General features: G+C 27.1%; 1 protein-coding gene across 1 annotated transcript; it reads right to left on the bottom strand.

Moving 5' to 3' along the window:
- Positions 1-7356: 7356 nt before the first annotated feature.
- LOC145167804 (agamous-like MADS-box protein MADS3) lies at positions 7357-11595 on the bottom strand. The gene is made up of 9 exons (XM_079087049.1): positions 11490-11595; positions 11206-11423; positions 8661-8736; positions 8508-8569; positions 8304-8403; positions 8168-8209; positions 8030-8092; positions 7760-7896; positions 7357-7623 (listed from the first exon to the last, which is right to left on the bottom strand). Exons 2-9 carry the CDS (start codon positions 11385-11387, stop codon positions 7536-7538), a joined length of 750 nt encoding a protein of 249 aa, XP_078943175.1. The 5' UTR covers positions 11388-11423; positions 11490-11595; the 3' UTR covers positions 7357-7535.
- Positions 11596-12019: the final 424 nt, after the last annotated feature.

Here is a 12019-nt window from a genome sequence, read left to right as displayed (position 1 = left end):
AACAATTTTTTTTATTTGTAGAAAAAAAATACTATATAATTTAACAAACTGTATACAAAATAATTTTTTAGTTTTTCTATTATAGTATTTGGTGAGTTTGGACATATTTCCCTCTCTTACTTTTCTATATTATTTTTTTGGACGGATTTTTAATCAATTTTTTGAACAGTTAACAAACAAAGTCACTATCATACTCCTAAACCAAAGTCATAGAATATTTTATAGCATTAGCCCATTATTAAATAATATGTTATAATTATATCAAATAAATACATAAAAATATTAATCCTAAACATTGTATTAGTTTTGTTTAGATATATGGGATTCAAGTTTAAGACTTTCTTAAAAAATGTTAACATCACATATGAATACATAAAACTATATTTTGGGAATGAAACCGTTTGAACATAAGTTGAAAATCCAAATAACAAGAATGATAACGCACACTTAAATATCAAAATAGTATGGTTGACATTAGTAACAATGGTTGGAATGTGGTGAATGAGCAAAACTGACAAAACTATGAAATTTTGTTGTAGAGAAAATAAAATTGAATAGTTGGCCTACTACGTCATTTTATTAATCTATCTTGTGTATACATGGTGTTTAGATCAATACATGGTGTTTGTATATCACTGGTATTGAATATTAAGGATAATCATAATAATTACCAAAATAAAATTTAGGATTTCATTTTAATTTGAAAGGATATAATCACGTTTTTATGCATGAACGAAGTTAAGCTTCATTAAATCGGTGTAGTTAAGTACCTTATACAACTAGTGTTAAAGGTTTATTTTGAAGTAAAAAAAAACATTTTAGGTCTAAACTGAAAAAAAGTACAAAATGTAGGGTTTTTTATGAAATGAAAATACTTGATTTCCCTTTTGGTAAGGGTCTAAAATAACAAGTAATAAGTAAAAGTTGGGTCTTTTTCAGAAAAGAAAAAAGTTTTAGGTCTAAAAAGAAAAAAAATCAAAATTTAGGATCTTTTATGGAAATAACCCTAAATTGTATACAAAATATCAAGAGTGATTTTTTGTTAATAGGCCCAAATCTAGGTATTTTTTTCAATGCATAATAATTTTTAACTTCAAGTCATATATATTTTAAGATTAAAAGGGTATTTGAGATTTCATTTTGAACGTAAAATGACTTTTAGACAAAATGAATTGTTGACTTGTGGTGGAGAGAAAAAATGAGTTTTTTAAAAAAGTGTATGGATTTATTTTTATATGGGAAAACTCATTAAGTCAATAAGTTCTTTTTTAAAAAGTGTTTCTCTTAACTTAAAGAATGTCTGCATGACATAGAAGCTCTATTCTTGCGACACTCTCCTAGATGTATTCATAATTTATATAGAATATAGATTACAATATACCACATTGATATCAATATGCTTACGATTTTAAAAATTCAAACAACAAACACTATACGTTCTCCTTTCTCTCTTGGATTTTCATAATGGTAAATAATGTCAACACTAGTTTTATAATTATTTAAAAACCTATTTATGCAGCTGATAAAAAAAAAATTATCTGCATATTATCTCTCTTTTAATCGTGTTTTTGATACACACCAACAAACATGAAGATTTTTCAATCAAGTACTTGATATGTAGATGGATTTCGTATCAAATTTTTATTTAGCTCCATCATCAAAAACTGACAAGACATTTAATAACAATATATTTTTTTATATTTTAATCGGCTTTTATATTTTATTAAACATAAGTATAATTAAAAATTATATTTATTTATTATCATATATTAAAAATTAAACTAATTGTAGTGGTTGTTTCACCTTTGATATTTTATTTACAATTTAACCATCGAAACATGTTATTGTTTGTGGTAACCTGAAAATAAAGTGAAATTGCAAGTAATAGTGGCTAAATTGCATATATATATATATATATATATATATATATATATATATATATATATATATATATATATATCAAGGGTGACTTTTTTGTCAATAAAACCAAAATATCTGGACTTTTATGCATATTTCTCTTTTAAATAGTTGGTTTTCCAAAACCAGTGATAACCCTAAATTTAAATAGAATGTGTTATTCAACAAAATGCCAATTAATTAATTAATTAATCATGGGTTTAGGTTTGTTATTTATATGGTAAGTAAACAAGTTTGAGAAGACCACAAAATAAGTATTCAAGGGAGCTTACTAAGTCATAACTTAATAACAAGCCTATATAGTTAAAACCAAGTTATTCCTCCAATCCTTTACTCGAGGCATTGTCAATTGCTTTTGACAATCCTCTTCTATTCGTCAAACTCTAGCAACAAGCAAGGTAAATCAGTTTTGATCTATTGGTTAATCTAGTTGCTCTTATTAATAGACTGTATAGATCATCGCAGAGGTTGCCAGTTCTTGGTAACCATTCTCTAACACGAAATAATCACTATGTATTTAAAATTATCATTGTAACACCATCAGTGATGATTGTTGATTTATGTTTGTTGTAATTGGACCCATGGCAATTAGAGATAAAATAAAGTTTAAACTATTAGTTCGATTCCGTTATGCATGATTACTTAAACATTCTAGAATCATCAATCCCAAACATCTTTATAGATTGACCAGGCTGATTAATTCTTAAGATGTTTTTGGTATCCTTATTTGTAGCAAAGAAAATGATGGTTGACTTTGGAAGAAACGTATATGTGAATATACACATACTTAAAAACATAATATATAAACATTAAGACAATATAAGAATGATTTAAAATGAAGATAAACATAAGAAGAAGAAGTGTGATTAATTAGGATCTTGTGGGTTGTTATAATTTTTGATGTTTATATAATAGGGTAGTATTTAGTTTAGTGATAGTTACTGAATATTGTATGCTCTTGTGAACCAATCAACAAAGAACTGTATGCTCTTGTGAACCAATCAACAAAGAACTGTATGCTTGCATATTCTTTATATTTTACAAATAGTACATTTAACAAATTGATGTGTTTTTACTTCTATTAATGAAGTTATGAATAAAACAAGATGCTTTATACTACTATGGTTCTTATATTATCTGTATCTATACGTATATGCTATCTTGTAATTAAGGTCATCTACATTAATATGTTTCAGGATATGTCTCATTCTTGCATCGTTATGATTTAAAACTTACACAACTCATCAACTTCCAACTAATTTACTATTATAATTTGATTTTAGTATATTATTTTTATTTATAATTTTAAAGTTAGTGTTCACTCTTTAATTTTCACATAAAATATACTTAATATTATTGTTTTTATAACATAGTGACTAGAAACATACATAACTATTAAACTTCCAACTAACTAACTATCATTAATTTCATTTTAAATACACATAATTATTTTGTAATTTTAAATTTAGTTCTAAATATTTAATTTTCAACATAAAAATTACCTATAAATTATTGATCGATTTCAAATAAACTTAAAAATATATAGAAATACTAATTTTTGAATAGTTATGTAAATTTAAATATAAAGTTAAATGTAAACCTAAATGAAAATATAACTAAAAGGTTAACACAAAACTATCATTTACAAGAAATAATTTTTTTTCCAAAGTGATAGTTCTTAAGTGCATTAGTGATAAAAATAGTTAAAAAGATAACAGTAAAAACTACATTAAGTTATTTCCTAAACAATGGTTTATATTTCAAATAATAATCATTGATCGATACCAAAAAAAAATGACCAAAATATGTTTTTAAATTAATTAATAGTAACAATTGTTAAAAATAATATATATTCAAAAGATATATTTAGTTTTATTTACATAAACTTGCAATAAAAACTATTGAGATGATATGAGTATAAAATATATATCTAAACTAATGAGTTTTAATAATAATAAAAAAATACTAACACATGAAAACTTTAAATTATTTTTTTATGCATATCCCCCATAGACACAATTGATATGATGTAGGTTTATATTTTTATCTTATTGTATATTTAAAATATTTTATATCAAACCAGTAATAGAAAATTATTATTTCATAATTCTTGACAACGTAATTATTTTTTATAATATATATATATATATATATATATATATATATATATATATATATATATATATATAGCTAGGTTCATTTGTTTAAAGTATTTATTGTGTTATTGTATGTATAAATGTGGGCCAATCAAAATTAAATAAAAAATTAAATAATTAAATAAATAAAGAATGGTAATTTAGTAATATGATTAATAACTTCCAAAAATAACCCCTGTAATCATGGTATTATATTCTAGATTCCCTCTTTATATAATTGACTTTTTCTAACCCTAAATTTATCCCCCTTCATAAATCGCCTCACACCCTTACCATCGGCCTCACACCCAAGCGCCTGTCAATTATGAATTTGTGATCAGACATTATCGAGGTGATTTCAACAGAGGCACAGAGCATCCAATTAATGATTTACTAAAGCAAAAAAGCATCAACAATGAAAGCGCCAAGAAGACGAAGAAGCCTCGTCGTTCCAGTCCACGCTCTGATGGTGCTCATTCAAAATCATCGAGGTTCAATTCTCTTATCATAAAATCGAAATTGAAACTGGATTTTGTTTGATTACTTGAAGACGAAATTGGATTCGTCAACAAAATCAGTTTTGACTACAGTTTGAGGTCGAATTGACCTATTATTGTTCACATCAGGAATCGACTTTGGTTAATTCGACTGATTATTGGAGTCTAAATCTTCGATTGATTGTTCATGTTTGAGTCGAATGGTATGATTGATATAGATTTACATTTGAGAAATCGAAATTGTTTGTTTGATTGGAGTCAAACTCATTGAAGTCGACTGATGTTAATTTTCGATTTGAGTCAAGAAATCGATTTATGTTGAATTGGGTTGAAGAGTCGAACTTACTGATTATTGGGGTCGAAATCAATTTCAAGTCTGAATCCAAAGTATTTCGATTTCGTTTTATATGGAGTATTGGGATTGAACGCATTTGATTGGCATCGAATACGCCTGATGATACTTCTTTAATTTTCATTTCGTTGTGTATAAAGGCAAGCAGCAACAACGCATGTTCAGGGAGATGCGAAGGAGGCTGCTGCCCTCCTGACCACCGAATAACTCCACCACCGGTGGAAGTTTTCTTAACCGAAGCAGAAGAAGAGGGAAGGAGGGGAGAAACAAATTGTGTACTGATTTTGGAATATACAATTGGAGGATCTGCAGTTGCTCGTGGTATTTCTCCTAATCTGGTATGTATATGAAAGTAATAGGCAATGATGCTAATTGGTAATTTGTTCTAATTGTCTAATTTTTACAGGAAATTGAAAGTTATTTTGATGCACACCAAGCGCTCGCTAAAATGCTTCAACTGAATGGTATTTCTTCGTTTATAGTATTCTATCAGAAAAGAATGTTTTTTATGATAAACATGAACATATTATGTTAGAATGCCCCGAATTAATATAATTATTGGTGAAGGAATTCCAATTCTATCAGAATGGAATCACGAATTCCAATTATGGTGTAATGGAATATGAATATTTTCTCACTAATTTATTCATTGGATTTGTTTCCACAGAAGCTGATGCTTGAAGAACGGACCACGAAATTTGAACGACGCCTCTTAGCAACATTATTCTTTTAGAATGAATTAGTGTATTTGTTAGATTTTGATGTTTTTTTCCCGATTTGAAAGTTTTTTAGTTTTATTCTTTAACAATAAATGTAATTCTTAGCAATTGTTACATGTATTCTATAAGAATTAATATAATTTTTGTTTTAATTCTTCAATTGCTGGTTCGAGAATTTGTTATTCTACAAGAAAAATATGTTCAAGAATATTTTTATTATTTTATGGTTCAAGAATTTTTTTATTTTTGAATATATTCAAACATATTCTGTCAGAATGTCCGAATTAAAAACCTAATAATTCGTAAAATCAGATTTTTAAAATTAGTAAAATCTATGATCCCTTAAAATATGCAAACTTCCTTTATTAAATCTATGTTAATTGACTAAAATACCCTTCTAGTTAAATTAGATGGTATTTTTCGATTATTTTTAATTCAATAATATGTATTAATCACTTTCTTAAAATAAGTAAAATGATTGTCTATATTTATGCATACAATAACACAATAATTAGTTTGAATAGAATAACCTAGGCCTATATATATATATATATATATATATATATATATATATATATATATATATATATATATATATATATATATATATATAGTACACAATACAAAGATATTCACCTAGTTTTACAATAATATGGAAAGATGCAAAGAGTAAGGTTAAACCAACTTACTTTAAGTTGTTTATAGAGTGTATTGAGGACGATGAGAGAGACTTGGTACAAGATAGATACAAAAAGGCCAAACATGAAGCAAGAAAGGTGTGACTACAACCAAGCCCTTGGATTACGAAGAGATAATTGAAGCATGAAATGCTATATAATTATGAGAGATTGTTAGACTAAAACATTTCCTTGTATGTAGAAGCATATTCCTTTCTCTCATAGAGAGGGAAGCAAGGCTATTAGTTGGTGCACCTCCTTAATTATTTAATCATAGTATAGAAAGGGAGTGTGATTGAGGGTTCACTCTAACACTACTTGTGCTACATGTAAATATGTAATATCTTAGCTTTCTTTTTATCTATACATTATCATATGATTCACCGTATTACTCTTAAATATTCATAAATGTTCATATTCCACACTTTACAATCGTTCGCATAAGATCAACAAAGATAAGTAAAGATAGTTTAGAATAAGGATGACAATAGTGGATGGTGAGGAGATTAAGAGATTGTGGGTACCTATTTTGATTTTTTATATAATAAGGGGACTTTGACCATGATCAATATGATTCTGTACGTATAGGGAGTTGTCTAAGCTACAATGTCAATTTTATGTGCGATTATTAGTAGTGAGGAAGTGAAAATGCCTATAAGTAAATTTGTGAGGAACAAAACGGAAGGATAAATCAAATCTCTATTACTTCATGGCATTGCCTTTAGGAGCAAGATTTATTTGATTGACAAACCTTTTTAACATTAAGGAAATTAATGAAGATTGATATGGTATGTACATATCAAAAGGAGTTTCTCGATAAATTCAAGAAGGAAGTGGAATGATAAATTCAAGTTAGATATGTATGAATTTTCTTTTTTCAAGCCAATGACTTTATATAAGAGGTTATGTAGACTTAATATTAGGGTCATGGAATAGTATATATATATATATATATATATATATATATATATATATATATATATATATATATATATATATATATATATATATATATATATATATATATATATATATATATATATATTCATCTAGTAAGGATTTAGATACGAACATACATATTTAATATAACACTCATATGTAATAGTTAATGTTAGCAACAACATTCCAAATTATCACAAAAACATCCTACCCACTCAATCAAGTCTTTCAAATTATTACAAATAAGATGGATGATGACGACGATGATGATGATGAAGAAGAACTTACACAAGCCATGGTCAAAGAACCCAACCATGGATACTACTCTCACCAATCATGTTCCTCTGAACTGATGATCCCTCACCATGCACAAACTGGTTGTACGTCCTGAAACAACACTTTGTGCCATTAATATAATTAAAAAGAATTGAAAGTTCATATCGTGCATCATAAGGTGCATCATAAGGTGTATCATAAGGTTGTACATTACAACAAGAGAAATTGAGTGTATATATATATATACCCTATTTGTAAGATGGGTTCTTGTTGTATTTCCATGGCATTGGATTGAGAAGGATGCATTTGGAATGTGGTGTTGTTGCCTGGAGAGTTCCATGGGCATTGAAGTTGTGTCCTATAACCTTGTCCTTCATTGTCAAACTGAAAAATATAACATTTTATTTAATTATTGTTTTAACATAAGTATTTTGGTTTTATGAAATTTTGTAACTAATAATTAATAAACGGCATCGTATTAATTAATATTTATGTTGATCTATGGAATTATATGTACCGTTGATAACTCGTGTGAGACCTTAATCTTTAGATGCTTGTTCATGTCTCCAAGTTCTCGTTCCTAAAATTAATAAAACTCCCAATGAAAACGTTCATATAATTTATTTTTGTATGCTTAAATTTGAATGAATTTTACCTTGCGTCGAAGCTCTTCCATTTGTTCTACCATGATCTGTGTCTGAATAAATTTAAAAAAGTACATAATTAAATTCAGAAAAACAAATGATATTTTTAATTTAAATTAATTAAAAACGAATTCAAATTAAATTTACCTTCCTTTGTCTAGCTTGTGTAAGAGCTCCCTCAAGTTGTTTTTCTAGATTATGTAGTTCTTTGACACTAAGAGGTCCAAGATCTTCCCCAAGTAAATGTCTTAAAAAAAGTGTTTGACACAATGAAAAATACTTAAAAATGATATATTAATTTATAAAGTCTTGTTGAAAAATATGTGGTAAAAAATGTATATATTAAGGAACCTTTGGGTGCGTTGGAGGGATTCGAACTTGGCTTTTAACTTGGAGACCTCTTGATACCAACTCTGTATATAAATCACAGCTATTAATTTAAACTAAAAACGAACACTAAGAATATAAAGAAATTTCTATTTTTTGTTTTGATTGAGATTAAACCTGTGTATCACGTTCATTATTGCTGTCTTGTGGATTAAAGCAACAACGTTGATAGCGTTCAAGGGTTTTCATGACACTGATAAATTAAAGAAAATTATTAGTTTAGACTAAATTAATTATAGACATTTGTGATTTCAAAATCTATACTTATAAAAATATGATCACATAATTCAGATATTCCTTGTGTGCAACAGTCTTTTGACTTAACTAGTAATTAAAGTAGGTGTAGTAGAAACCCTTGTTTCAATAAAAAAAAATAGCAACTCCATTGTTCTATAATATGATAAAATGAATTTTAGTTTTAATAAATAATACTAAACCATAGGAAAAAAATTCATAAAGATATAATTGATCTCAAGAAAAAATAGGACATTAATTAGACTATTAAAGGAAAGATAAAAAAAAAACGTTAGAAAGTTGTAATTATAATTTAGTACATAGTTAGAAAATAAAACTAATTTAATTCCAACATATAATGAACAAGCTTGACATAAAATTAAAGATTTTGTTTTATTAATATTTGGATGACAAAATGTTAAAAACCAATTCATGGGTACACATGTCAAGAAAGAGGCAGGCTAGAAAGCGTACAATTTCTTTCTAAAATTAGAAATCGAAAAGAACTCAAGCCCATTAACTTTAATTTAAATCTCATCCTAAATATCCTCTGGGTAAAACCCAGAAATTATATTGTAGTCCGAGTGATATTTGTACATCAAAAATGAAAAATAAAAGTGGTTCATGTTAGCTTATGTATGATGCATATGCAGCTAAAGGGTGAACAGAAAAGGAATTATTCTTTCGTTTTAACCAAAAATGATAGAATCATATCATTTGCTTCTAGGAGTTCTATTAGATTTTATGGTAACATGTAGTTTTGCACATATAATGTGTGTGTATATATATATATATATATATATATATATATATATATATATATATATATATATATATATATATATATATATATATATATTGTTACATGTATATAGGTAAAAAAAATGCGCTTCCGAAATAAGGACTTCATTATTTTTTGTAAGCATGCATGGACAATAAATGCAGAAAAAAATATTTGAAAAATTCAAGTTCTGATAAATCGACTTTTGAAATTAAATACTCGTAAATTAGATGAATTACTTTTTATACTCATTTTTCTGCTAACATAGATACATGATAAGTAAATTTCATATTTGTAAATAAAACATCACCCCCTTTCCTTCAAGAAATGTCATGTTGAATTGGAAAATTTATATAGAATAAAGTACATCGGATAACAAAGGTAAAATTCGATAATATATTTATAACCCGGTTATAAAACGTTTGACAATTTTTAGATTAACATATAGTATAGCTATGACGAAATTAAAATGTTTGACAATACTCCGAAATTCAGAGAAAAAAAAAATAGTTATGATAGTATAAGTTAGATATAAAAAGCTTAACTATACACATAAATCTTAAATTTCTATCAAATACTCTACAAAATACACGAATTAAACCAAAATTAATTTGCATACGTAAAAATAAAACTAAAGTTGCAACATTAGGTAGGAATTTACTCTTAAAATTCTTTTTTTGTATGATAAAATTAACAAAAAAAAAATATCAAATTCATAAACTTTTTAACACCATATTATCCAGTGGACAAAACCTACACATTGAAATGGAAGTACTTGTGGATATCAGTAGTTTTAAAAAATAACACAAAAATAAAATCAAAGATGCTTTTAGAAAAGCTTCGATGAACTCAGTCATGCGACTTGTAACAAGAGAATTATTCTTTCTTTTTCCAGTAAAAAACCACTAAAATTCCATGAACTTCTTATTATTTAATTTATTGAAACGTCGCAAATCCTACCATCATCATGTCATATGGTTTTATATCGTATAAATTGTCGTATTACATTATTATATATATATATATATATATATATATATATATATATATATATATATATATATATATTGTATGATAGAAAGAAATAAAGAAAGTAGGGTTTATAAGAGTTAAAAGATGAAGTGAAGATGGGGAGTGATGATGTACAAAAATAAAAAAGAAATTGAAAGATTTGAGCAATTTTAGTTGAATTTATCAATTTCCAATTTGGATTTTATAAAGGAAAGTATTTAAGCTTCTTTTCATTTTCTCTGCTCATGTTGGTGTTACCTTGGGAAAATTTATGATTGAAAACAGAAAAAATTTCATCAAAATTCACTGAAGAAACCATTAGATCCGATGATCCAAACAGAAGAGACAAAATTTTAATCCCAGTAAACAAAATATTCAAAAGAAAATAAAAAAAGTACTATCATTTGCTTTTTTTTAAGTATTTAAAATAAAATAAAAACCCTAGATCTGTTCCTTGGTCAGTCTAATGACGAATTGTACCATCAGATTACTCCGATACGTGTCGATCTCTCGTTCGATGTCTCTCTAGTGAGAGAAGCTTCATCGAAACATTCATTTTCGAAGATCGAATCACAAAATTAGGTAATTTTTTCATCAAATTCGTACAGAATATCGCCGGAGTTCATAGGTGCTTACCCGACGCTGCCGAACTCATAGAGTTTATCCCGGCTGGAGAAGATGATTAGACCGACTTCAGCGTCACAGAGAACGGAAAGCTCGTAAGCTTTTTTCAGCAAACCATTTCTTCGCTTTGAGAAGGTAACTTGTCTGTTGATTTTGTTCTCGATTCTCTTCAACTCTACTCTTCCTCTCCCCATAACAATGGATTCTCTTGTTTCTCTCTCTAGATTTCTCTGCAAGTTGGAGATCGATAATGCGTTTGTATAAAAAGGGAGAAAGAAATGGTGCAGAAAGCGTACAAACGGAGTGTCTGAAAGTTGTTGGAGGTTGATTCGATATGATTTAAAGGTTTTTGGTTCACATCCGACATTGATATTTATTTAGAAAAATTAATGGATACATACTAATATTGAGTTGGTGATAGATACAAGTTTTACCAATATTTCAATGGTCCTATTTCGAAAACTATATGCAATAATGAACATGAAGAATTTAACAGTTTGTTACATTCTGACCTAAGTTTGACCATAATTTACTTGAAGTCAAATTCCCACAAGAAAGTATTGTATGCGATATTAATGATACAAATATTTAATCAGATATTGGTACGACAAAATATATATTTTGGGGTTTTACCCTAAGAGTTGTGAGATGAATAATTTTTACGTATTGTATTACAAATTAAATGTCTTTTTGATCAGATGACGCGAATGGGTTAAAGAAGTAAACTCTAATTTGATCATTATTTGGGTCATTAGGTTATGTTGTGGGATTGTTACATGAGAATGGATTTCACACAGTTAATGACCAAACTCGACTTTTTTTAAAG

The sequence above is a fragment of the Lactuca virosa genome, chromosome 3 (assembly GCF_052849685.1).
Source record: "Lactuca virosa cultivar CGN04683 chromosome 3, Lactuca_virosa_CGN04683_v6, whole genome shotgun sequence".
NCBI classification, from domain to species: Eukaryota; Viridiplantae; Streptophyta; class Magnoliopsida; order Asterales; family Asteraceae; genus Lactuca; species Lactuca virosa.
Note: the sequence above shows the minus strand (reverse complement) of the source record. Positions and strands in the feature narration are given on the sequence as shown.

What these genes read in the sequence shown, in the direction of transcription:
- LOC145167804 (XM_079087049.1), bottom strand. Translation starts at nt 11,387, where the DNA reads ATGGGGAGAGGAAGAGTAGAGTTGAAGAGAATCGAGAACAAAATCAAC. An exon ending in TATGAGTTCGGCAGCGTCGG is followed by an intron (nt 8,737 to 11,205) that starts GTAAGCACCTAT and finishes TTAATTTATCAG; the next exon opens with TGTCATGAAAACCCTTGAAC. An exon ending in TGGAAGAGCTTCGACGCAAG is followed by an intron (nt 8,093 to 8,167) that starts GTAAAATTCATT and finishes TATTAATTTTAG; the next exon opens with GAACGAGAACTTGGAGACAT.